Genomic DNA, 27,384 nt, shown 5'->3' on the forward strand with positions numbered 1-27,384 from the left:
CTCTCCCCCAGATCTGCCAGCACCATGCTGACCCTGGCCAAACCACTTGTTCTAGGAGCAGCAAATGCTGGGTCAGACTCCTCCTCACTAGGACACATCTCAGATGCATCTCCCAAGGCAGCAGTTGGCTCACAGAGGTCCTGGTCTGCCCACAGGAGAGTTGGTAGAGTTGATGGATCTCATTGCTCTTCCATGCACATGCCTATAGTGTTAGGTGAGCTAGTTCTTGAGTTCACATGGGGGCCAGCCTCCTTGTCCACACTAGCCAGCACTGGTGAGCATTTAGCTGAGCTTCGTTGTGTCTTCCCTTGGCAGGAAGATACAAGGCTGCATGGGGCTCAATCACAGCAACCAGTAGCACAACCTAGAAGCAAGTTGTGTGATGCTGAGGTCCCACCAAACCTCAAGAGCTGCACCAATCCACAGAAAGAGTCAGCCCAAGGGGACAATAAGATGGCAGCCTACCAGTATGTTCGTTTAGGTCTGGCCCAGTGTTTCTCAGACCCTTGTGTCCTCCAGCTTAGGCTGACAAAGAGTCTGAGGCAAACCCTACATTTCTAACATCGCAGAACTCAAAACAAAGGGATTCTTCTTCCCTCAGTAGTGCTGAGGCTTACATCTTTGCCTGCACCATTATCCCAGAGGAGCAGCCAAGGGAACTGCAGGGGACAGGCATGGGAGAAAGCAAAGCTGGAAAAGGCCTGGGGACAAACCATGAGGAAAGACCACTGCAGCCAGGGTCCTGGAGCAACGTTTCCACCAAAGTACTTTCAGCCATGGAGAAGCATTCGAGAAGACCTCCCACCAGTGAGCAGCTCCTGTGTCACACCTGCCTATGCCTGCATTGCTTCACAGTGGCAACAGCAGCTGAATCTGTCCAGCTCAAAGCACGGAGGGGAGCTGCAACACAGCAGAGGAGACAAAGCTGCTCTCCCTGCAGCTCAAGCACTGGCCAAGTGGATGTACTGGAACATGAAATAAAACCCCATTTAACAAGAAGCCTGAAACTTTTTAAAAAGTTAAATCATCTCGGATGGAGCCTGGTTCCCTCCTGTCAGCCGAGAACTTCAATTGACAGCCAGACGAGAACCTGTCAGGGCTGGGCTGGAGTCATTAGCAAGATCAGAGTCCTGGCAGAACAGCGGGATGCTGGACTAGATGACCTAATTTGCGTCCCTTCTAGCTCAAAAAAGTCTGTGATGTATTTTTAATGAAGCACACACAATAAACTGCTAACATAATATTAGAGGCTCACTTCAAAGCTCAAATAGGCAGGGAAATCAAGGTGAAAGTTTCTGAATTCATCATTATTATGTGTCACTCATCTTCACTATGACAACCCCTGGGCACACCAGATGCTTCCTCTCCAGTCTTTGGTACATGGTTTGGAGCCCACACTCCTCATTTTTTTCAAGCAAACCAGAAAGAACCTGGAAAGTATAAAGCTTGACCAGACACCCTTTATACATATATGCATTGTTCCAGCCCCACAAAAGGTTTTGCAAGCAGCAAAATTTAGTGACTCTGGAGAAGGCTGGGGTCATACCTTAGACAAACTTCAGGCCACCTGGGTTGCCTTTTGTTCTGCTAGCCCCTTTTCATCATATAGCTGGTGTCTGTAAGGTTTATGATTTCATGAGATGTGTCAGGGAGCAGCCCTGCTCTTGCTGCTCCCTCAGGGAAGGCAAGCCAGGAGCTGAGAGGGATCCTACGGCTGGAAGGGGCCCCACCAGCCACAGCCTGTCCCACAGGACCTGAGTGAGGAAACAAGACCAAGAAATTGTGGCCAGGTCCAGCCAAGAGTCCACATCATAAGGCAATATCACAGCAATGAGGCAGGTCCGAGGTGAAGCCAGGAAGTCAATCCACAGGTCAGACCAGGTCCAGTGATCACCAAGCATGTCCATAGTGAGGGGACAGGTCCAACGTCAAGCCATGAAATCAGCCCACAGGTGGGGTTCAGAGCAGCAGGGCTCCGTAGCCAGGCAGGGAGATGACTATGGCTGAGCTGTAGACCAGCACTCTTCCAGTGTGGCTCTGACAGGGACTGAAGGCACCAGGCTGAACATAAATAGAGCTCCTGGGCCCACAGTTTGGGTGGAGACCCCAAACAAGGCTGGTCAGGACCATTAAGACCTATTAGTTAACTCGGGGCCCTGGCACGATGTATGAGCTGCACCAGTGATATAGAAACACACAATGAAAAATGGGATGTCCATGTGTCAGAGTTTTCTCCTTCCCAGAACTATTAGGCCACTCTGTCAGGAGAAAACAGATTTTTTCCCCACAAACACCTATTCCTTCTGGGATGGCCCCTGTTTCACCCAGTGGTTGGAAATAATCTCTTAGGTTGTTTAAAGACCACAGCTCTGGTGGAAATAAGTAATATATTCCAAGGGTGGAAACAAATCAGAAGCCGAATGCTCCTCTGACTGCACTTAAATATTCCTGATCCCTCCAGGTTACAAAAGTTGGCCAAGAACAATCTGGTCAAAGACCAAAGCACCTCCCAGGTCCAACCAAACCAACAATGCTGCAAGAACTTACCCATGTGGAGTCTGGAGGACCTTGGTATTGAAGCTCTCTGGTGAGATGCCGTTGCTGGAAACACTCCTAAAAGTGACACACAACCTCAAAACACACATAGTAAATTTAAACATCCCAGTGTACTTTCCACTCCCACCCCTAACTCATAGAAATTAGGTGTGCATACGAATGCATTCCCAGACTTCCTTGTTTGGGAGACTTCAAGTTGCTTTCACTTCAACACCCTTTCGTTCCCACGAGCCTCATCCCCACAGTCCCAGCAAGGTCAGTCTGACAGCAAGGGAGGGGCAGTGAGGAGCAAAAAAAAAGCATTTAGCAAAATACAGAATTTAATAGTCTTGCTTGGAAACCTTGTTAAAATTTCTATTTTTACTGCCCAAAGCAAATGGGAACATTTAGTCCTAACGTCTTGAAGTCAACTTGAAATTCGCATGAATGTCTGACATCGCTGGGTAAGGAGCGTGCCTGTTATCCAGCCTTGCTGCATCTTCTTTGAGCTTGGTCTCTAATTGTCATGCAGAAAGGGACTGAGCCTTCCAGATAACCTGGTGTTAATTTCACTGCGGGGCGGAGGGGAGGATGGAGACAGCTAATGAACGAGCAAAAGTGATTGATTCCTGTCTCAGTGTCAGGACACTGAACGGCTGTTTGTCAAGAAACAAGAAAATGTCACTGGGATTTGTAAGCGCTTGTAACTGTTACATAAAGCACTTTGACTAAGAATCACATAAGATAACTTTCCGAGACTGCTGCTCTGAGAGTGTGTTAATACAACCACTGGCTCTTCTTGACATTTCTGCAAACAACTTATAAATATTCCATGGGAGCAGCTGCTCCTGCTACTGCTGTTGTTGAGGTTTGAATGGAAATATGAGGGGAGAAAAGAGCAGCTCTGCCCTTATTTAGCAAGCGTGCAGCTACATAAGAGTCCTCAGTCAGCCCACTCCAGGGCTTTGCCCCAGTGAAAACAATAAGCAGTTGAGCATCCTGCCCTTCGCCTGCGGAAGGAGAAGCTTGGATGTGTGTGAAGACCCAGCACAGTCTCCTACCACCAGCCCCTCTGCACCCGGATGGGTGCTGGGAAAGAGGTTGAATGACTCACCCGAGGTCTCATATTGTGCTTGTGACACTGTTGGAAATTGCAGCTCAGACAGAGCTGTCTCTGTTGCTTTACCCCAAAGCTCAGAGGCTAATCACAGAGTTCCTCAAGCAGGGCAAGGCAGCGACAGGGAGGCTGATGTCTGGGGGTCTGGGGGGGCGCAGCTCCATGTGTATTTGGGGACTGTCCATGGTGGGTGCTGTAAAAGAAAGATGCCATGCCACTCCTCCCAGACATGGACATGCTAGTGCATAATGCACCTTTCTGCTCACGGGCAGCAGGGAGGATCCCTGGCCTGTTGGGGTGATGGCAGGGATCACGCAGCAGACCTGGTGAGAGATGTTGCTGCGCTTCTGGCAGCCTGCCCCAGGGACAGGCAGGACCACGTCAGATGTCCACGCCATGAAGCTTACGGCCCTTCTCTAGAGGTGCTGGATTAAACTGCACTCAACAAGCTTGTGCAGAAAGCAGAGCGGGATCTTACAGCTCAAGCAGCAGCAGGCACACATGCAGTGAGTTGCAGGAGTGCTGGTTTCAGCCCCACTGACCACAACCAGCCAATAGGTGCAGCTTCACTGTTTTAAAATGTTAGCTGGAAAAGTCCAGCACTCCCTCCTCATACTGGCTTTTGCAGTCATTCCCTTTCCGCTTTAAATGCAAGTGATAATACTCAAAACCAGCCACAGAACAACAAATGCAAGTGGGAGCCAGCCACAACCACACCACCACAGAGGAGGTGAGCCATGAGCAAACCACTGCCAACAGACCTGACCCACAGATAAATCACTGCAGATGGACCCTGACACAAGCAAACCACTGCAGATGGAGCCACCCACTACCAAAATGCTGCGAAGAAGCCCAGCCCATGACTCATCCCAGCTAGCGCGCCTGTGTTGGTGCCATGCAGAGTGCGGCAGCCTATCAAAAGATATGATTTCATCCCAAAAGACGTTACTGTTTTTATGCTTGATGACAGCTGGGCCTTTTTGGTACCTGCTGACCTAGAACAAGTCTCTCAAACTGTACTGAAGGTGGGTCATTTCAAGATTTGAAGTCCCTCATCGTTTAGTGAGTGGGCAGTGTATACCTTTATTTTCATCATGCCTCTCCTTTGCCAAGTCTCCATTCTCCCTATTTATAGATGCCCTGGGAAGCAATTCCATTAAGTCTCACCTGCCTCAGCATTTCCCCATGCAGTGCCCTAGTTACAGCTCAAATCAAGGGGTCTCTAATTAGTGTTTCTGTCCCTAGCCAGATTCAAATGTTTGGGCTTGGCTTTATAGGGAAGGTCTCTGCATAATTTCACAGATTCCTTGCCCTCACCGTGGTTGTACCCAGAGTTCATGCTGTCTCTGGAGCTTCCCATCAGCAGTCGTGACACTGTGGTCCAATACCATCCCTAAGAAACCTTTGCCTCTCCTGCCTGTTCTCTGTTCTCCTGCCCACCCCACCTCTCAATGACTCTGGGTTTTTTTATCCGTTTCTGATTTTGAAAAGGAGGCAGAACGGCAATAGCTCTTCTCCCTCACTACCTAATGACAGGAACTAACCCAGAAACACAGCTTCAAATTAGAAAACCTTCCAGCCTTTATTTTTTCTATGCATCATGTTTGTCTGTAGCAAAACTTAGCAGCTCATATAATCTTCATGTCAGGGCAGAGAGATGTGGGAACACCACTTGCTCACAAGGTTTAGGAGAACCTGTTTAGGAGCAGAGATCTCAGCCCTGTGGAGTCACAGGCAGTTGGGCATTTACTCCATGATCTTCTATGAGCTATTGGGGAAGGATGGGGCAGAGATGCCATCTGCCTGCAGCCCAGGGCCAAGGTTACAAGCAGGTACTTGTCCTCACAGGCAGGTAACTGCAGGCACTACTGCCAGAAGCAGGTTCCAATCCCTGACACAGCATTACCAGCTCTCAGCACTGTCCTGAGTCTTGTGAGATCTGGTGTTTCTCTGATGGTTCCCCGACTCAGAGTAAGACTGGGGAGACTTCAGCCTCAGATGAGAAAAGCTTGGAAACATGGTCTCCAAAACCAGTATGCAGTAAGCAGAACTCAGATGAGCTTCATTAAGAAGCCCCACATATTTAAGCTGATTTCAGTTTGGGGACCTGAGTAATGTTTTTTAGCAGTTGGAGAGTCACAGTGCTGCTGTCTGGAGGACCAGCTTGGAAATGGGAGTCCCCTGTCTCAGGAGAAAGGCAGAAGAGGCAAAGGCAACTTGCATGTCCTCTCACATCCAGTGAAAGAGGGGCAAGAGGGGAGGAAAGCAGCTGCCACAAACACATTTGAGGCAACTGTAGACTCCTGAAGTCTGAAGCCAAGAGACACCCATTAGCTCTGCCTGAGCTTGTCTCCCTCCGGGCATTGCACTTCTAGATCCCCTGCATGCAGCAAAATGACTGTTCCTGAAACACTGTTGGGAAGCAGTGTGCAGTGGGCAGAGAACAAAGCTACCAAGGTCCAGTGCCAGGCCATGGACAGCTTTGGCTGGTCTTGTCCTGCTCCTAGCCTCTGATGATCATGGTCATCTGATGATGTGTTTCCAGCAAGGCTGATTCAGCAGCTATAGCAATGAGGTTTAGACCCAGCCCTGTGAGAGGCTTTCAATGCACAGACCCAGACTGTTCATCTTTTGAAGGCTTGGAGGGGCTCTGGACAGGGAAAGTGAGCAATCCTCAGGAGACCACAGCTTACGCTAGAACCACTTGAGCTACATGTCTCAGAGCATCTAAGTCTTTTCCAATCAACATCTAGGATTTCTTATGAACCAGGCCATTAGTGGGGTTTCTTTCACACTGCATTACCCCTCTCTTCCTCCCTGGCTTTGATCGAAAAGGTCTTGCTGATGGAAATGGCGTCAAAGCCACAGCATCCCTGTATAAAGTTTTGATCTCAGTGAATCACAGTTATCTATTAAAAAAGTTATCTATTTAATAAAAGATATCTATCACAGTTATCTATTTCAAAAACAGTTTGATGAAATTACTTTTACATAAAATGTGTCCATGTCAGATGTTGCACCTTGGCAGCATTAGATGGGGATGACAGAGATGGGGACCTCTGGAGCGAGGCTCACCATACTGATGTCAGGCACCTCATTTAGGATGGGACAAATCACCACCTGAGGGCACACGCTTTTGGACTCCACTTCCCCATCCATAGGCAGAGGTACAGTCCCATCTCCCTGCCCTCTGCAGGAGGATGGCAAGATGGAGGGAGGGGGCAGAGGATAAATACACTTCACATGTTACCATGAGAAGGAAGGGTATAATCGTTTCCTTGGCGCCTGGTGGTGCTTACAGGTGGACCTGAAAACCTGGAAAAAGTGTTTCTCTTTTGGTGCTGTTCCTGCTTGTTGCAAGGACAAGCGTGGAGCTGGCAGCAAAGTATAAGTGTAGATCTGCGAAGGCAAATGCTGTCACAGAAGCAAGCATGAACACAATGTCTTTCCACCACTGCTTGAAGGCCTGTGTTTTTACTGCACCTTCAATAGTGGGCACTGCATTATCAAGGGTCTATATGGTGACAATGCATAGGGGACACTACGTGCCGAGTTGTGCAGCTCTGTGCTCTGTGATGGAGAGTCCATTCTTCCCAGGACAGTCTGGACTGCATCCCTCATCCATCCAGAGCCATTCTGGCTCCTCCTTGTTGACTTTGTTTATTTGATTTCACTCCTGGCATAAGGGACATGAGCAGAAAATTGACTGTGACTTGCACAGCGAGAAAGGAAGAAAGAGAAAGTATCATGAGATGAGGAACAGTCAACAAGGTCCTGAGCCCTGCTGGGTAAATCCCATTTAACTCAGTGACATCTGAGTGTAAAATAGGTCTAGGAATAGCTGGAAGACTTATGCCAACCCCAGCAAAGCACAAAGCAGAAGCAAAACTGCCTTTCTTTGAAGTCCTCAAACCCTCCCTACCCTCACCAATACCAGAGCTCACCCTTTACCTCTTCCAACCTCCTACAGGTGTTCCTGCTGTCCACTGCATCCCCTTCTTCAATAATTTGTCATTCAAATGGCCTTCTAATGCCTGTAAACACAGAAATTGGCATCTGGACAGCAGGAAATCTAGGAAATTAGCACAAGGGACACTTCTGGGCTTGTGGCCAATATATAGTCCTAGGAGCCACTGAAAGCACAGCAGACTCAAGCTCTAGAAAGCAGGAAGAGTGTCACTACGTTGGCATAAAGCGACTTGTAGCCCATGCAGGATAAGTGACAGTAATGCGCTAGTCTGCTTTGTGTTAACCACAGGGAGCATCAAAGCCAAACTCCTCGTGATACTGATTTGGGCATGGACAAGCCCAGATCTCAGCTCTGTTCAGGGCCCATTTAGTTGCTGTGGGGAAATGCCACAACATGCAGCTGTTAGCTCTTTTTTTTTTTTTTTTTTTTAAATTTCTGGTTCATCCTGTTTTTTGCCACCTCATCTGGTTTCCTCATGCCCATAGAGCTGTGGGCACTAGTCCAAGCATTTTGACCACAAGACTCACTAACTACTCTACAAGGGAGACACGCGGTGTGCCCTGACACTGTGACCAAAACGGGAGTTTCCACAGCAGCCCATCACAGCATCCAGCAATTCTCCTTCTGGCTTTTCTATGGGCTTTGGAGTGGTGCTGGCCCTGTGGCCAATACAGGCTGAGCTGCTCTCTGCTACTGTGTTTCAACTTCAGGTGTAGGCTTGAATCCCTCAAGAGTTTGAATGATGCTTTTGCATGAGTAGGAGAGGACAGGTCCTGCTTTGGGCATGCAGGACCTCGGAAAATCCTTCAGCACTGGCATGAATGGGACAAATCCTAGCAAGTATGACAGAAAGCAGCTATTAATGTACTGAACACTCACCTGCGTGTGTGGATAAGTATGCACACAAACTAGACATGCATGCAGGCATCAGGATTGTCAAGGCTGTCTAGCTTATCAAGGCACTTAGGAATCCCAGCACAGGGCACTGACTTCTTGCTTCATCCTTTGGGCAGGACAATGTATTTGCACCGAAACATGCCTGGCTCCTCTGCAGAGGCTGATGCTGGTCACGGAGCTGGGATGGCAACAGCCAGATCTGCTGGGATCCCAGGGCCATGCTGCACGGCATCTCCTGCCCAGCGATACAGAGGGTACTGACAGATCAGTCCCCATGTCAGTGCCAAGAGTGAGCTGTTCACCCGTACGGGTCTATGCCACATCTTTTTGGCAGCCCCAGTGATGGATTTGGAAGAGACAGGTCACAAATGCAACAGTTTGGGCATTGCCCTCCCTGACATTCACACCGGTGGAAACTGGCTGTGGCAGAGGTAGAAAGTACCCAGAAACACCCCATGAAGTTGTTGCAGGTGGGCCTCAGATACTGCCACACTGGCTGCCCAACTTGCAGCATCACAGACTCTCTGAGATGTGAGCCATCCAAGCATCCTCCCCTGCTTCTTCCCATGGTCGCTCTTCCCTTCTCATGAACCATCAAGCCTAGAGCAAGGCTGGCACTAAGTAATGGCCCTGCTGATGTCCTTCACTCCTGGCTTGTGATGGTCCCTCCCTCCTCCACGTGTGGTTGTTCTGTGAAGCTGAGCACCAGTCCCAGCGCTGTGAATCCCAATGGTGGCCAGTGCAGCCTGGAGACCCTCAGCCTGACTTGCACACATAGTCCTCTAGCGCATGTTCCCAGGACCTTGGTACACCCATGACACTGCTCTTACTCTTCTCTGGCCCACACTACATGCCACCGCATGTGACCAGCTGGTCTTGCGTGCTTAGACCTCAATACCTCAACAGTCTTCCTGAAGGGAGGAGCACAGAAGAAAATCTATAGTTTGATAAGGAAAAGCAACCTCCTGGCAAACTCTCTGCACAACCCTGCTGTAACCTGGAGTACATGCAGAGTGCACAGAGGGGCTGTCTGCAGTACAAGGAGTGCACAGCTAGATCTAGGCAGGTGCTTTATGGCCCACTGTGTGGTATGGGGGCACCCAGACATCAGTGGTTTTATTTTCATAGCATCCTGAGGTCAAAGATGGTGGTCACACAGAAGATGAAGTCGCTTGCACAGTGACTCCATGAAGCACTGGTGGCACAACCAGGAATGGACACCAGCTCTCCAGCACAGCCAGCCTGAGCTGCAAGGCCAGGAGCTGCATGTTTGGGGAGATACACCCTATTTCATAAATCCAAGCCTGAGTGCTGCTCCACTCTGAACTACCTTCTCATTCATTAATCACAGAGCTGAGACTAGTTATCTGTGCATATCAGAAGAAAAATGGCCCTGCCTGACTTCTTGGGATTGCTTACTAACGTTCCTCTACCTGCAACCTGGAGTCCTTAGCTCCAAGGGGGCTGGGCTAATATTTCCTGCTATTCTGAGCATCCTGAAATATGAATGATGTTGGGCAAATGCGTGGGACAGTTTGAAGGGAAACAGGAGCATTAGCAGAGCATGTTTCATGCAAGGACACCCTTTGTTGGCACCAGTTAAAGATTGCATAACCATGCTGAGTATGTCTTATTTATTACTGTTGTGTTAAATGCTCAACCTGCCTTCAGATCACGGATTACTCAACATCCTTTTAATTTTTCAGCTTTTTAGCTGGTTAGCGTACTTCACCCCTTGCAGATGACAACCATTTAGGAAAAAGAAATCTTTATTTTATATCTTTTTTGTATACTTGTACACAAGTAAAATAAAATGCATATCTATATATACTGCAATCTCGTGAAGGAAAAGGTAGCATTCTTTAACAAATGCTGCCCGTAAACATGGTGTGATGGAATGAATACGGAAAAACTGCAATATTCATAAACATAGGATTAAAACAGCATCAAATTCATTACCTCTGCAAATGGGAACCTGCAATATTGTTCAGTGTGATGTCAAGTTACAAACAGATTTTAGACATTCTTTTCAGAGCATTTCTTACACTTTTTTTTTTTTCTTCCTGTAAATAAACCATATTTCTTTACCATCTGCTGTAGCAAAAGCTGCTTTTTGGGCAAGTGCAGTTCCGAAGACCAAAGGTATAATTCACAGGATTCAGGGCAAATAAATTATGTACATCTTGGTGTTTGTCTTTTTTGTTTTGTTTTGTTTTGTTTTTTTTATAAAGGCATCCAGTTAACTTTTGTGTAACAAAGCTTTCTCAGGGTGGATGGTAGTTTTGCTTTTGTTTGCAACATTTATGGAGGTCAGCAAAAGTCTAGTATTAAAGTGTCATCAACCCAGGAAAAGAGTTAATTTTAGCAGAATAACAGTAAGCTCCACACCAAGGGGGGGATCAAAAGGCTTAGGCTGAGCTGTAACGTGGAGCTGTTTCCTTGCTGGGTGAGGCGGCACTGAGCCTTTGATTTGTTCTTTTTAGAGCAGCCCTGCCTCTTTTTGGTTGGGATTGTGGAAGGTTCAATAGGCTCTAGAAATTCTGGTTTCAACTTGGTCAATGGAGGGTCTACAATGCTGGGGAAGGTCCCAAAGGGGGAATCGTTTATCTGCTTGTTGCTGCCATTTTTGGAAGGGTCCGTCTCAACATACTTGGTTTTGGACATGTTCTCCTTATCCTTGAGAGGGTTGTTGGAGGATGGCCGGCTGCTGTGGGAAGAAGGACCTGCCTTGCCTTTAGCTTCATAAATAAAAGATTTATCCGTTTCTGGCTGGCAGCACTTCGGGGAGCCATCGTGGGAACCAAGAGGGGGGACCCCAGTTGGCAGTTTACCAGATCTGGTCTTAGTGCTAAAAATGCTTGTTCGTATCTGGTTGAAGGAGTCGACGCATCCTTCCAAGTCGGCGCTCTGCAGCCTTTTGAGGTCTCTCCCTGCCAAGCGAGGGGGAAGGTGGCACTCTAGCTCCGAAGACGATCCTTTAAACTGTTTAAACCAATTCCAGAGAGACCGAGCCTGGCAGTCACAGATCCACTGGTTGCCATTCAAGCGCAGGTACTGGAGGGACACCAGGGGAGCCATGGTTTCCCCCGTGAGCACTGTCAGGTTGTTGTTAAACAGATACAAGGTCATCACTTTCCCAAGGTCATGAAAAGACCGGCGGTGAACCAGGCTGACCCTGTTCTGGTGCAGAAGCAGCCGGTCAAGGTTGATTAGCCCACGAAAGACGTTCTCGGACAAGCTCTTGATTTTGTTACCATGCAAAAACAGGTAGGTGAGGTTTGCGAGATCTATGAAGGTGTCATCCAGCAGGTTCTGAAGATTATTATCCTGAAGGTAGAGATATTGCAAGGAGAACAAACCTCGAAAAAGCCCTGTGGAGAGCTCCAGGAGCCCACAGCGATCCAGGTGTAAGGTGTGGAGGTGAACAAGACCCCGGAAAGTGACAGGGTTGATAGATTTCAGGTTCGTGTTGTCGCTGAGATCTAACTCCTCCAGTTTGTTGAGCCCATAGAAGGCTCCAGGCTCAATGAGGCTGATGTTGTTGGAGTGGATCCAAAGAATTGTCATATTGCGGCAGGAGGTGAAGCTGGTGGACCTCACAAGGGTTATCTTGTTGTTGTGCAAGAAGATGCGCTGGCTCTGGATGGGTATCTCAGTGGGGATTGCTGTCAGTCCTTGCTGCTGACAACTTATTGTAATCTTCGGTTCACTGTAGCATACACACGCCCCGGGGCAAGACTCCACTTCTGACTGGATGTTCAAGCAAAGCACCAAAATCAGCAGTTTGCTTCCTAAAGGATAACAAAAATAGTATGCAAATTAGCCAGGGTCATGGGAGAGCGCTTTCCTTTGCAGCTAATAGATGAGCCTGAAAATCACCATTCTAAGTGCGTTGCCACTAACCACAAACAACATATGCCAGGGGAGCCAAACAATTAAAATGCAGAATTAAAAACGCTCTACCGCTCAACACAATAGCTAAAATCAATATACACTTGTAGTGACAAAGTCTGAGCACCTCCTCAGCCTTTCACACTTTGGTGGCGAAAGAGAGTGATCGTTATGTATTTGCATTGTGGGTCCTGAACGCACATCTAACATAAGCCCTGTTCCAAAGAGCTTACCTCTGAGCAAAGGGGCTGTCTTCTGGGGCCATTTGTCTCTGCCACAGGCACATTTAGGCAGTTCAGCCTATGGGAAAGCATCTGCCCAGCTGTGGCTGATGCCTGCAGCCACGGGGTTGTACTAGGCAACTCAGCGTCCCATTCCAGCAGTGCCACCAGCTCCTTGCTTTTCGGGATCATTGAACAACTCTCCAAAACAAGCAGGTGTCCCCAGATTGCGTTCAAAACGTAAGATGGAGATGTGGCTTTTGTGACTTTCCATGAACAATTTCTGACTGACCTGGTCTTCCTGTAAGAAATAACTGTGAGGGTTCCCAGAATAACTTACAGGTCAGACCTGCCTGTAGAGGTCTCAGGGCCAAGAGCATCCTTTCCTTCTCTCAGTCAAACCTTTACACCACATACTCTTGCTTTCCCTTCCTCTGCCCCCTTTTTCCCTTTGAATCTGGGCAGCCACCAAGGAAGAGGAGAAAACAGCATGTTTTTCCACAAAGGGCAGTACTGTTGTTGGAGGAAATCACGTGCAATGCTTGATTCAGGGATTCCTCAAAGTTTGCAAGGCAGAAGTAGGTTTCATGTGTCCCAAGTGTGCAGGCATCCCACTGGGGTTGAAAAGCCCCTTAGAGGAACATTTTTTCATGGCGATGACCACCTCCTTCCCAGGAGCTGGGCTGCACAGGAATCACAAGGAAGCATTTTGATTCACCAAATTCACCAGCCCCAGCCGGGCTGCTGGGAAAGGGCCTGGAGGATGGGCAGGGATGGGCAGAGGCTGTGCAGCCAGCATCATCTTCTGAAAGGGGACCTGCGAGGGAGGGTCAGCGTGAACCTCCAGCTGAGACACCTGCAGAGAGACCTGCTGTTTCCTACCCACGGTGGGGAAGGCAGGGAGGAGAGGCAGTTTCAGCAGTGCTTTATCAGCAATTAGCAGCAAGTAATTAGATTGCTTCCTCTAAACCACTTACAGGAGCTAAAATGAATGGGCAGCAACTGTAGCAGCGGGAGGCTCTGTTTGTGAAACACCATGTGCAAGCAGGGACGTGTGTGTCTCCTGGCCAGCTCATCACAGCACCTCTGGCAAAAAGGCACGTTCCTCCCCATCACTGGGGATCCCCAGCCCAGGGACAACAGCAGCTTTCCCTCTTTGCTGTTGTGGGAGGTATTTTCCTTCCCTGAAAGACTGAAAATATTGTTCAGGCATGTTGATGCCTCATTACACCTTAAGGTAAAATAGCAGAGTTCAAAAAGTCAGGAATAAAGAGACAACGATGCAGATTGGGCAAACTGGGGAGACTGGAGAGAGCCCGGTCGCTTCCAGCCACGTGTGCATGGTGCAGCATGCTGGCTCCCGCGGGGCCAAATCCTGGAGACAGCAGTTGTATCTCACAGAAAAGCCTGAAAGGCAATCATGGAGCTAATGAAATCACATCATCTCTGCATCAAAGCAGCAACTTCAAACCCCAACAATAAAGGAGTAAATCATACGGAAATCTTACCAAACTGTTTACTGAAGCAATAACAAAGGTATTGGAGAAACCGCTTTTCTGCAATAACAGGCTGGGATCCCAGGCCTGAGTTTCACGCTAGTCAAAATAATTCACCGTGTGCAACTAATAAATCTGTGGTGATCCAACAGTCCAATATAGGTGGGAGACTCCTATATATCATAGTCCACATGGGAGAAAAAATAACAGCTCGGCATGCAGAGATAATTTGAGCCTGATATTATTAGCTGCTGAGCATCCCTGGAAGGCAGTGTGTTGAGTGCAGTATTATGACACATTCTGGCTGGCTTGTCATGTTTTGACATATCATGTCCCATTGTATGGAGCAACTGTAACAACTGTATGGAGCAAAGTAACACGAGACAACTGAAATCCCCTGCTGGAGACATGTCACATCAAAAGGAGTCTCCTGGGAAATTAAAACAATGCTGGCAACTCTCTGACCAGCACGATTCCTCTCCAGCTGATAATGAAAACCTGTAGCCAGAGAAATATGACTTTCTGGAGCCTCTTTCTTCAGTTTCGTGATTCAGATGATGTGGGCTGGGGTGGCACTGGAGCAATGGGATTCACCTCACTACGCAATACCACCTGCTCCAGCAAAAGAGCACTCGGACTGCAGACAATGCTGTAGGCTCCACGGCTCTTCCCAGCTGCTCCTCCCTGCCTTGGCAATACCGCAGGGGCTACAGCCTACTCGGGGAAAATCCAACCACAACCCAGATGCATCCCACATGCCTTATAACTATGCGACACGCTCACAGTGGAGTGAATGCAAAGAACCATTCCTATGGGAGAGGAATCACAATAACACTCCTGTTCCACCTCCAGCCAGGGGAGGCAAGTGTAGAATAAATATATGTATACACGGGGAGAGAAAGAGAGAACATGAAGCAGCCAGCAGGGAACAAGCCATGCATATGAATACCGCCCTGCTCTGTGCCACCCCCTCCTGACAGCCATGCTCCTGCACCCTCTGGATCACTTGATTGCTTGTGCCCTGAGCGTGCACCACCAGCCCTTTCCTATGGACACAGCCAGGCAGCAAGGTCCTGTCCCAGCCTCTGGGTGTGTGCAGAGCTGGAGGCATGCTACAGCTTCTCCCCAGCTGAGAGGAGCAGAAGGGAAGGGGCAAATCCTGCTCCACTCTGAAAAATGGCTTTTCTTCTCCCGCTGCCGATGCCTCTGAGGCTGGTGGGAGCTCTGAGTCAGTAGCACTGATAGCTGGCTGCCAGTGGAGCAGCACAGGGAAATTAATTACAGGCAGGGCTAGCCTGTGTGCTTTAATTAGCGACCTGGTGTTCTTGAGCTGCTCGGCTTAGCTCCTTCCACCAGAGACAGTTACTGTCAATCATCTCCCAAAGCTTTTTTCCAGTTAGTTTCCCACCGTGCAGCTCAACCATATCCTGACTGATCCATGACAAAGCTCAGCACCCAGCAGTTGTCAGAGAGTCCCTGGCCAGCACAGAGCCTGAAGCAAGTGCAGGAGTGGGTGCAGCCCACAGACAGCCTTGGGAAGTCAAGGTGATGCTGCAGACCCTTTCTTCCCGAGCCAGATTAGGGTGTGCTGTGGCAGAGACCAGAGGGACCATGCCTTGGCCTTCCCCTGTTGCTCCAAGGAGCTTCTCCATCACTGGTGTTCAACCAGTAACTGCCTTGTGCTCAGTGTGTCCCAGACCGCAGTGGTCACCAAGTGCCATAAGCCATCCAGACCTTGCACCAGGATAGTTTCATCCATCCAATTCTAGGCAAATATTACCTTGCTTTTTCTGACCAGGTGCCAAGTGACTACTTTAGGACAGGGATGAGCACAAGGCAGGGTCCTGGGACAGGAAGGTTGCTAAGACCTGGCATCAAGCCACATTAACACAGCCACACAGTTTTAGGATGGTTTGAAGCACAGCAGACCTTGTTCCTGTCTGCCTGGAATACACCCCCATATTTTCAGGTAATCTCTTACTCTAGACCAAGTCCGGCAAGATTGAGACAGGCCAACTGTATCACTGCCCTGTGCCCCCAGGGCTGGAGCCCATCACTTGGAAACAGGCATCTGTTTTGGGGCCCAATGTTGTGACGCAAAGCACAGACACAAGCCCTTTTATGCTGAGCTGAGCATCGCAGCATGGTGTGGACCATGACCTCACTAAGCCTCATGCTCTAGCACAGAGCTGGGGCCATAACACAGAGAAGGAGCTGGAGCACTGACCTGAGGACTGTATTGCCGAGATGGGTAGAGGAACCAGGCACCCCAAGACCCATCAGCCGGGCACCCTGGCACAAAGCCAGGTGCTCCGCCTTCTTCTGTTCTCTCCACCTCCCCTTGTTCCTCTCCCTTTTTGATTAGCTCCTTCTTTCCATCTTCCTCCCCTCCTTCACAACCACCATGTCCCAGGGCTTGTCCAGCTGAGGTGAAGGCAGCACCCAGGCAAACCAGTCCATCCCCAGAGAGGCTGGGACACATCCTGGAAGTGCCCAGAGCCTGTACACTGTCCTGTACACCACACTACAGCTTGTTTCCCTTGGCACCAAGCAGAGGGGAAGGATGAAGACCTTCAGAGGGTAGCCAGGCAAAGACCACAGACACAACTTAAAACTTGCCAGGAATAGTGTGAGTGTCGTGGGCTTCTGCTCTTCTTGGATGGCACCAAGTGTCCATGATGCTGAGGGGTCCCAGTGGGTGCTGCCCTGAGGAGAAAGGTCAAAGCCCTGGTTGAGGGCAGATGACAAGAATCCAGAGGACCTGGGCAGAAAGAGCCCAGCTGCGCTGCAGCCTGGTTGGCACAGGCAAACGCCATCGTTTGTTTTCCTGGAGTGCTGGGTTCAGCTCTGGCTGTGGGCTCCTTCTTTGTCCAGGAAAAACATACCCTGCCCTTAGCCAGAAGTACAGGAGATATTCACTGGTGGCACAGGAAGGAGGGAGGTCAGAAGGTCCACTGTGTGTCCATTCCCAGAAATATGTGCCAAGACCAGCTCCCAGTGTGGAACTACAGCGTCCTTCCCTTGACCTGCCAGATAAATCCATCCAAGAGCTCTGCATACGCAGTGTGCTCCCACCACCACTGCCAACTGATTGACACCAGACCCTCCACCACCTGCTGGACTCTTCCACTTGCAGGACTCAACCTCAGTGCTCATCCCTGAGGAAAAGTGTCTTGGCATAACATCCATTCCCTCATCTCTTAGATGAGAAGCCATTCCTACCCCTTCCAGAACACGATTAAAACTTAACTGGACAGTTCCAGTCAAAAGCAAAAGATGAAAGAAAACCCAGTACCTGGAACTTTCAGTCCCTCCAAGACTTTGGCTTTGAGTTTAGCATTTGTTCCTCCAGAGCTTTCTTAAAAGCCAGATACCTCCTTCAGTCAAACTGCCGCACTTCCCCTTTGCCATCTCAGAAGTGTTATGACTCATGGAACTGGGAAGCAATTAAAGTGGGTCCATTATCTGTCTTTCCGCTAGTCCCCTGTGCGATCGCATTGTCAAACATGGCAATTAGAAAGAAAAGGCTCCGGGGGCCTCTAATAGATGCTTTGCAAACTTTTTAAGAGGCCAAAGCAAAATGCAATTTTCTGCAGTTTGCAGTGCCGTGGCCTTTCTCTGCCGCTCTGCACTTGTCTCTATTGATTTGGAGATATTATAATGCGGCTTTCCTACAGTGGAGGGTCAATAATCATTTGAATTCTCTCCTGGTTGGACATAAAGGGAGTACTTTACAATACAAAGCCTTTTGCTGATGCACACAGCATTTTGCCTTTGTTTATAGTACGGAGACACTATAGCTGCTTAATTCCCTGTTCTGAACTGATATTGTTTGAAATTCAGCACATGGCTTTGAAACTCTCTGCAAAGCAGCTTCAGTGTCTCCTGTTTTGTCCTGTGGCCAAAGGTGGGTCTGTGTGTGTGAGTGTGTGTGCGCCAAAAGGAAGAGGGCAGCACTTTTATGCATTTCAAATCAAAGGCGAATTGAGAGGTGAATGAGGAAGGAGAATTGGTTTGGATGAGTCTCACCCCGGGCTGGAGTTTCTCTCCCTTCTGCTGCCTCCTCCCTCCGCTGCAGAGAGGAAGGCTGGTTCAGGATGGTGCAGCTGGAGTGGCTTTAGGGTGAGGAGAGGAGAGGAGTGATGCTCTGCCGCCACACAAGCACCTGGGAGAAGCAACCGGTGTTACAACTCCGGGGAACTGAGAACCTGAAGCAGGTACGAACAGAGCAGGTCCCAGCACACAGGTGCCCACTACCGTGCAAGCATCCTCAGGCAGTCGCCTGGCAGCCAGCTGCAGCAGAAAATTTTGGGGCTGCTGCAGGTACTGTGGCATATCTGCAGCTCCGTGGGGATGTTGGGGTGTCAGGCACCCCTGTCAAGGTGAATAGTCAGTGTGGTCACTGGAGCGAGCCAGCTGACCGCAGCTCCGTGTCTGCTCCAAGGCGCTGAATTGCTCTCCAGGCTCAACTGACTGGGTCAGCTCCATCTCCACGGGCTGTTGCTGGAGCTGAGTCCCAGCTCACACCAAAACACCTAGGTCTTTTTCCGGTGCCGAATCCCATCTGCCTAAAAATAGCCAGCTAATTCTCTTCTAGACACTGTTGAGGGTCTGAGACACCAACACGAGTGCTGGCAGATTTGACACAACTCCTCTAGGAGACCTCTGCTTTTCCAGCAGCTGGAGCTGGGTGTGATATAAATGGCAGCAGGCAGCAATGTTTAGGCACCTGAACCCCACCCTTAACTTCTACAGGTACAGCCTGTGATCCCACATGCTCTGGGACTGCATCCAGATCCATTAACCTTTGGGACTGTGATGCTCTTCATTCCCTTTGGCAGTACACCCTCAGTCCTGCTCTTTGGTATACCCAGCCTCTACCCTGAATGAGACAGGATTTAAAAAGAAAAAATATCACATGCGGTGAGAAATGAAAGGTCATTTCTGTAATGCATCCAGGCAGGGGATGGAGGCAATAGATGTGCCATTTCCTAACTTCTAGGTGTTCATCTTTTCCACCTAAATCATACTCCCTTAATGTGATTTTTGGACTTAATATTGCAGGGATATTTTTAAGGGAAGAAGGTAAAAGAGAGTTATATCATGTGCAATTCTTAGAATCCATCCTCACAAATCTCCAGAGGGGTTTGAATGCTGATTCTTCAGCATCGCTTAGGGCTGAACTACATGACTCATTACGTGAGCTGAGTGCAGCACAAACCTTAACCAGGGCAGCTCCATCCATTCACAGGCATGTGCCAAAGCAGCTCCCGGCCGGCGGTGCTCCCCATCCCTGCCAGAGGCTCTCCAGCGCTCCCAGCATTTTGGCAGCAGCGTCGGTTTAGCCTAAAAACATTTGGGCAGGGTTATACTTTTGGTGGTTTGCCAGCACTTCCCTCAGCAACATCGGGGAGAGAAAGGATAAGGTGATAGTTAACAGTTTATATTTCAGCCAATTTGAATATGAATTTGATGATGAGGAAAAAAAAAAGCGTCTTCTCTAGCCAGAGGGTTTTCCTTTCCTCTTGCTGAATTTCAAAGGCTTGCTGCAAGCCATAGAGGTGTGAAAGAGTCTCAAAGAAAAGGTCACGAGAAACCTTCATAGGGGAAAATATCAAGGGATTTAAATACAGGAGTCATTAGGTCCCTGTATAACAATAACACTAATATCAATTATTATAGCGTAGTAATGCCCTGTGAGGCCAGGAAATGAGAAAGAGAAAAGCCTTTGTTATAATAGAAGAACGTGACAAGAGCTGCACTGAGTCAGACAAGGGCCCATTTGGGCTGGTCCGACACACTGGTCAGGAGCAGATGCGTATTGAAAGGCAATACTAAATGGTGTGAGCATTGCCTTGGCATCTTCTCCAAGCTCCGGGCAAACAGTGGCCCAGGGCCTGCCTGAGGCAGAATTTCCCTGTCTCCTTAACAGACTATGAAACCTTCTTTCCACTCCCTCAGGTTTTCTCCAAGCCCTAGGTCACTGTATGAATGCTACTCCAGACATTTTTGCTGTACTTCTCTGCATCTTTTCCAGGTCCTCTTCACTGTTGGGGTGGGAGGACAATACCCAGGGTGCAACTGCAGCATGGGCTTATGCAGAGGTTTAGGTGTCCTGCTCTGTCCCTTACAGCTCCTGCACTCTGCCTGCCATCATTCAGCATCAAGCTGAGCTTTTCAGAGAGCCCTCCACGAAATTCCCAAGATCACTTTGCAGAGTGGCAATAGCTCATTTAGAGCCCATCATTGTGTTTGTTTAGGTAAGGGTCTGGGCTGTTTGCCAGTGTGCATTACTTTGTATTTATAAATGCTGAATTGCATCTGCCATCTAGTCTGTGGTTATGAATTTTACCATGAAACCCCTTGCTGCAACAAATCACGTGCCCAAATATCCACTTTCCTTCAAGCAGAAATATTATCACAGTTCACTGTTGTGCCCAAATCTTAAAATGTAAGCTGGTTGTAGCAGTGACATCTTCCTGATCCAGCAGCCAAGCTGCAGCAGCAGTTCACAGAAATAAGGACTTGGTAATCCCTACCTATCCACACAGGTTAAAGATGCTCCTTAAAATGGTTTGCATAAAAAAGAGGAATAAACTTTGCTCGCATCTTTGATATGAGGTTATTCTCTTAGGCATTAAAAAGCTGACCTAGTTATCACTGCTTCCTATGGATAGGCATAGGAAAATCCTATGGATATCCTAGGCCATGCTTCAATGAGCGCTCTTGCCAGCTCTGTGTTCTGCCACCTCACCTGGTGGGACTAAGTCTCTGCCAATTCTATCAGCAGAGGCAGAATTTTCAGCTGTTCTCGTGTAAGATGTAATAAATCTGCATGTTTTCCATCTGTCCTATTTCCAGCTATCTATCCCATATCTGGAAGGGAAAAGCTTATGACCTTTTAAAGGGGAAAGCTTATGACCTTAAAGTAAATACATGGAGAACTGTAGAAAAGGCCTCTTATGTGGGTTTATACCATTCAGTCCCGGGCCTGATACTGTTCAACCCTGGCCCTTTCCATGCAGATGGTGTAGATCCCAGATGCTGCTGGCCTATCCAAGCTCTCCCAGTGTTCCCTTTTTCTTCCTCAGAGGCAAGCTGGTTTCCCCACTACATGCAGAAGTGTGTCCCCTTTCAGGATGTGATCACGTACGGTTGCTTAACACTGGAATAACCATGGCTATGTTCAGCTCTCCTAAAGACGTAACGCAAAGCCTTGGTTTTGTCTTGCTCCTGGCCCTCTCTAGTGTCCCCTCCACCAGTGTGAAGGTCCCTGCACCACAGCTTCCCCCAGGCCAATCTCAGCATCAGCCTCTGTACCCAGTAGAGCACGTGGTATCTGTAGGGATCTGGCTCTGAGCAGATGGGTTTGACATGATACCGTGCCAGTTACCAAATACTATGGCAATAGCTGGGGGAGAGGCAAAAATCTCATGCAAATACCCAATGCAGGGGACTGTGACAAAGGTAGAAGTCCAAGGCAAATATCTGATGTGGAAGTCAGATGAGAGGCAAGAAGTCTGGGCAGAAAATGCCCAGTGCCCAAAGGGAAGGTGAAAGCACATGGTCTGGAACGAGCATTTGGAGCACCTGTGGCACCCCTGCAAAAAATGAGCACGAAGGAGGGAAAAGGAGGAGGATGGGCAGGAAGGCTGTCGGCTTGCTGCAGGAGAGCCAGCAGAACAAGCAGACATCCATGAAAGCCCGCAGGTACAAGCTGAACTCTCCGAATCCACGTGTCATGAATTCATCTTGGACGACCACTCTGAATAACTGTTGTGATCCTAATCCATCACACAGAGCTGCGATGGTGCAGTTATTGCAACGCTGAGCTTGGCCAGACTGAGCACAGTACGCAAAAGAGAAGTGGGCTCCTTCCTCACAACCTGGGAGAAATGTCACATATGCCTGTTTTCCAAGTCATGGCCACTAATGTCATGTATTATCATAGCTGTCCCTGCCACACTACCTTTTGCAAAGTGTCACGTGACTAAAATCCATATCCATCCCAGTAAATCCTAGCAGATCCCAGGTTGCCTAAGAAAGCAGACTGAAAGAAGCTGTGACTGGTCCCCAGCACAGTGGGTGACGGCATCGTAAGTGGTCACGATCCTCATTTCCATCTTATCGGGATGGGACGCATCCAGCACATTGCATGAACAGGATCATCTATGATATTGCCACCATTCAATCCTCACACTGTGAGGAATGAAGTGAGAAAATACGCATTGTGAATCACAACTAGCCCCTACGGAAGTTAGTATTATCTGTGCCATATTTGTAAAAAAGCAGGTACAAACAGGTGTCCAAAGGAAGTAAACTTTGCTTCCTGAGATGACTTAGATCTCCCGTGGAGCCCAAAGTATCTCAGGAATGCTTCAAAACATTATTACTAAGAAGCAGAGTTTCCTGTGTATCCAAACCCGGCACTGGTGAAAGCAGTGTGTGCGAGTGACTCACGGAAAGGAGAGGTAAAGCTCCAGATGGCATTTACACCTGCTCTCCCCCAGCCATCTGGGACTGCACCCCACCTGGCAGCTGCGAATCCCACCCCCACATCTTCAGCACTGGAAGTGCCCCATTGCACTAGGCAGCATTTTTCTTGGTTTTCCTCTAAAATGACATTTATCTCAGCTTTTGCTTACAAACCCAGCATCTGCAGATCATGTGTAGTGGAGGAATGAATTCTAGGAAAGAGCCCGGAAGGAAAAGTTGCTCCAGAAATTTCCCATGACCTCAGTTTCGTTGTCTGCATGGATGCAGACAACCCTTGTAGCTGAAGAACCAGCTTGGGAGCCAAGGCCCCAGGCAACACAAGTAGGACAGGGAGAGGGAGAACATTTTAATTTCGACTTTAGACAAAACCACTTTTTCAAAGAACAGCTAGAAATGAAAACATGAGAGCAGACACGGGTGACTGAAGATCATATTTCTGTACGCTGCTCACAACTTGATGCTCTCCTTTCTGAGCCTGGATAACCAGAGCTCTCCACACCACCCCATGAGTTGTCACCTTGGATGGTGGAGTAGCAGAGCCATGCAATGAAATGTAAGGTCTCTACCATGAAGCTCCCTTACAGCGAGATCTGTGGTGCAGACACAGGGCATTTCTCAGCACTCCCCTGGACACCTGGCCCCTCCATCCATGCGGTGGGACAGAAGCACAGTCTAGCCATGCTCCCCTCTCTGCCTCCTTTCCCCTGTCTCTCTTGGCATCCCTCCCAGCTCCCTGGCACGCGTCCCCGCTACGTTCACATGACTCAGTTTTTCATTCCCAGATAAAAGTTGGGACTGATTTTTAATAAGTGTGCAAATTCAACTGCCATTGTCTTTATCAGGTGTTGGCTTTGTCTCCTTTGCAGTTTCAGCATTAGATATGCTTGCCTGCCCTGCTGCAGCTCTCTCATCCACTCTCACCAGATAAGAAACATGACACCCACAACTCTATAAACATACTGCTCTGTGATGTGCAGACTCTGTGAAACCAAGCTAAACAAGAATACAATAGGACGCTAATGATACACTTTTCCGTTTGCATGGAAGCTGGGAAGCGAGCAATGGGGAAAGGATCCCAGCCTGCAGCCGAGACAAGGCTTGAACCTCACTGAAGGCAGCAGTCCCGGGTGGCTGGCTGAGCTGCCCACACCTCTTACAACAGATATCCACCCTGAGTTCAGAGACCCCATAGTATACCACCAGGAGTTTGCACCATATTTCCATGCCAAAAGCCCTCAGTTCAACTTCCAGCCTTTGGGTCTCATTACAGCTACAGTAGATTACAGCACCTTCCTGCTTTTTAATCAAGGTGGATAAAAACTCCCTAATCAGACTTTGGCTTCCCCTCTTTATCCAGAGATCATGTTAATCCATTTCACCACTACAGGGCATTAAATGGTCATAATCACCTGTTATCCAATATGGCCCTTAAATCAATTTTAGAGTTGCTGCCCTCAAGCAGGCAGTCTCCCAGCCTGACGAAGTGGCCTACATTCTGTGCTCGGAGATGGATGACCGAGCATTTAGCTGTATTAAAATTCATGTTGTTTCACTGTTGCCAGTCTACCAAGCAATTGCAATTGCTCTGCATTAAAGACTTGCCTTCATCATTATTTATCACGGCAAAATTCGAGTCAGCTGCAAACTTTACGGGCAACTAATTTATATATATTTTCCGGATCATTCATGAAAATAGTGAAATACACTGGGGTGAAAGCTGAATCCTGCAAAGCTAGCATGCAAGCAGCTTGTTCGGCAATGATCCTCCAAAAACAAACGCATTTTGGGAGCTTTTAGCTGCCTGTTTCTTAATCCATTTAATAAATGTCCATTGATTCAATAGAGACTATACTTTCAACCAAGTAAATCAAGTGCCTGACATAAGTCTAAATATATTATGAAAATCCAGATACACGAGTAGAGACTGGGGTTTTTTTGTCCACATCTAATACACCAGAACATTAGTCCATGCCTGGGGCTTGTTGGCATTGTGGCAATGTGATTAATAAATAATAGTGACAGCAATATCTTTAAAAACAGCATCAGAAAAAAATGAGAACTCGACTGGGTTTAAGAATACTTTCTGGGAAATCTACCAGTTGAAATTAATTATATTTCTATGCCTTTGATCTTTAGCTATGTTAACATTTCCTCTTTCTCCTGCAGCACTGAGATCGAACCGACCAGCCTCTCCTTACCTACGGGGCTTTCCCACTTGCTGCTTTAAACAAGTGGTGGGCACTGGCCTTCCCTGCCTCTGGGACTCCCCTGATTTTCTGATATTTATAAGGAATTAGAACTGGGACCTTGTCAGCTGATGTTGACAGAGCTCCCATGCACACTCCTTAGGAAAAGGCTTGCACCTCCACCCACGGCTGGATTACTGCCACTCTCCATAAACCACCCCTGATGGATGGTGTCTCACCTCAGCCGGGCATCCCTCTCTGGAGATGCTACTTCACAGCCTCCACAGGCAAGTTGCTTAAGCACTCAGGATCATTTCAGAGAAAATAGAAGATTTCCTTAGCACTGACTCCGTGAGACTTGTTTTTCTCCAGGACCGGGTATTCATGTCACTCTAACTCTCAAACCAATAACCTTTCCTTACTCTTCCACAGCGGGCAAGGTAGGCATTGCTGTTCCACTGCCAGCCTTGTCTGAGAAAGGGATGTTGTAGCAACACATTTTGCTTTAGCCCCTGAAGCATATTACTTAATTAAAAGAACCAAACCATGAAGCTTACTGAAGGCAATCTTCATCCCATAGCCAGGACCTACAAATCTCCACAGGGACACAGACTTCACACCCTGCAGTTCAGTCACTCCATGCAGAGCAGTTTTAGTGCAGCAGGACTAATTTCCCCTAATACTAAGTGGCTATTAATATTTCATGATACTAAGTGAACTTTTTTCCATTTCATTTGCCATCTTTATTTGTTTAATTCACCCCGTTCAGCACTGGGAGGGAGACCAAGGACCAACCGCTGATTTGGGGGAAATAGGAACCAGGTCATCAAAGGAATTAACTGAAGTGAAAAAAGGAAGAAATTGGTCAAATTATGAATAGGAATTACATCAGAATCACAAAAATGCACCTGGGAAGCTCAATCCTGCAGGATACCCCTGAGGTTAAGAGCAATAACATCAGGCACCAAAACGTTACCTAATAGGAAATATATACATTTACAAGAAGACTATCCCATCTCTTACAGCCTGGAAAAAGCTCATCCTAGCATATTCACTGTTACTTTCTTTGGGATTTCTCACACTTGACGCAAGCCAAGGAAAGAGAAGAGTAAATCTTGTGGATTTGAAGACAGAAAAAAAAGACTCCTCATTTCCCCCTGCTCTCTTTTCCCTGCCAAACTGGAAGCAAACTCTCCTTTCTCTGGGGAAATAGTTTGTGCAACTTCTGACAGGAGCAAGGACAAGGAAAGCAAACCCTGCCGGTTCCAGCGGGCACTATCCAGACAACACGTTTCAAAAAAGCGTGCTTTATGCCAGCGTTGGCACACAAACCTCTTCAGTACTCTCACCTCCCAAAACCAAAACTCCACAAAAACTGCCCAGCAAACCACCTCAGCCCAGCAAACCCCCTCCAGCCTCGTGTGAGGAATCAGGCCAGGGATCTCACACAGGGAAACCATGAATACTTCAGAGTAAATCTAGGAATTTCGGATTGTCTTTTTCTTCTGGTGCCTCTGTCTCTGCCATCCCTTCCCTACGGGTTTTTTCAGAGATGTAGCATTAAGCAAACTCGGACAATCTCACCTTGATTACAGAGAGTCAGAAGAGTCAGAAAGGCTCCTGCATTACTACTTACATCCTCATGAAAACCTACTTCCACTCAGGATTTAGATGCTGCTGTTTCTGCTTCACCACCCTTGGCCTCTGCCTTGCTATTTTCCTTCTAAGATGTTATTTGGGGTGACATCCCCTTCACCCCCACCTTTTGCTGAGAAAACAGTCCAAAACAGCTTCCCTTGTTGGACAGCTTGGTCAAACCAGCACCATGCGGTAGCATTGCGTGACAAGCAGCAGCAGCCTGACACACCAAACAACCAGGGAAAGCACACAGAGAAATCAGGTTGACAACAAAGGAAATTGTGGACAAATTCTGCATTGACTGATAAAATGTCACCTCAAGGAAGGGTGTCCTCCCAGTGCTTCGAGGACCAAGCCTGTGCTGTTTCCAAAGGAGGGCAATCTCTTGACTTTGCACCACTTTTACCCTGGTCTCTGCTGATGTGTACACACAGCATCTCCTGCCTGCACCCCTCTCCTAGTCATCACCTCAGAGTAGCCTTTCTTCTTCACGCTGCCACAAACCTAAGTCTTCCTCTGCCCTGAGCAAAGCCTTGCGCTTCCCTTTGCTTACCGTTTTCTACTCCTGCAGGGTCCGGCTGTCGGGGAGGTCTGTGTCCTGCCCCGGAGCTGTCCATGCTCCCTGCGTCTCCAGCCATGTGTGCTGCTGGGTTCAGCTGGTGGCTTCAGCTGGTGGCTTCACATAGGCCTTGCACTGATAAAATACCTTCTGGAGCTTTATTCTTCCCAGGCGATAGCATCCTTTGCTGAAGCCACCATGTGTCCCTCATCCTTAGGATAATGCTTTCTGAATCCCTAAATCCCCTTTACTACCAAAATATTCCAGCTCTTTTCCCAGCCGTCTAGAGGTCACCTTAGGTTTTTTCCATTCCCAAATGTATGGTTTATTTGCTAATGTTAAAATCCAGCAACTATTTCTTTCTCCTCTCCTCTTATG

At 48.2% G+C, this 27,384-nt stretch overlaps 1 protein-coding gene across 1 annotated transcript in view; it reads right to left on the reverse strand.

Annotated features, from left to right (window-relative positions):
- Window positions 1–10,880: 10,880 nt before the first annotated feature.
- The window catches only part of RTN4R (reticulon 4 receptor), a 197,045-nt gene continuing 180,541 nt past the window's right edge, over window positions 10,881–27,384 (reverse strand). The window contains exons 2-3 of the mRNA XM_009321077.1: window positions 12,644–12,681; window positions 10,881–12,310 (exon numbers count right to left, since the gene is read on the reverse strand). Coding sequence (XP_009319352.1) covers window positions 10,881–12,310; window positions 12,644–12,681 — 1,468 coding nt within the window. The remainder of the gene's footprint in view (window positions 12,311–12,643; window positions 12,682–27,384) is intronic.

Source organism: Pygoscelis adeliae, unplaced genomic scaffold (genome assembly GCF_000699105.1).
Source record: "Pygoscelis adeliae isolate BGI_AS28 unplaced genomic scaffold, ASM69910v1 Scaffold403, whole genome shotgun sequence".
Classification (NCBI taxonomy): Eukaryota; Metazoa; Chordata; class Aves; order Sphenisciformes; family Spheniscidae; genus Pygoscelis; species Pygoscelis adeliae.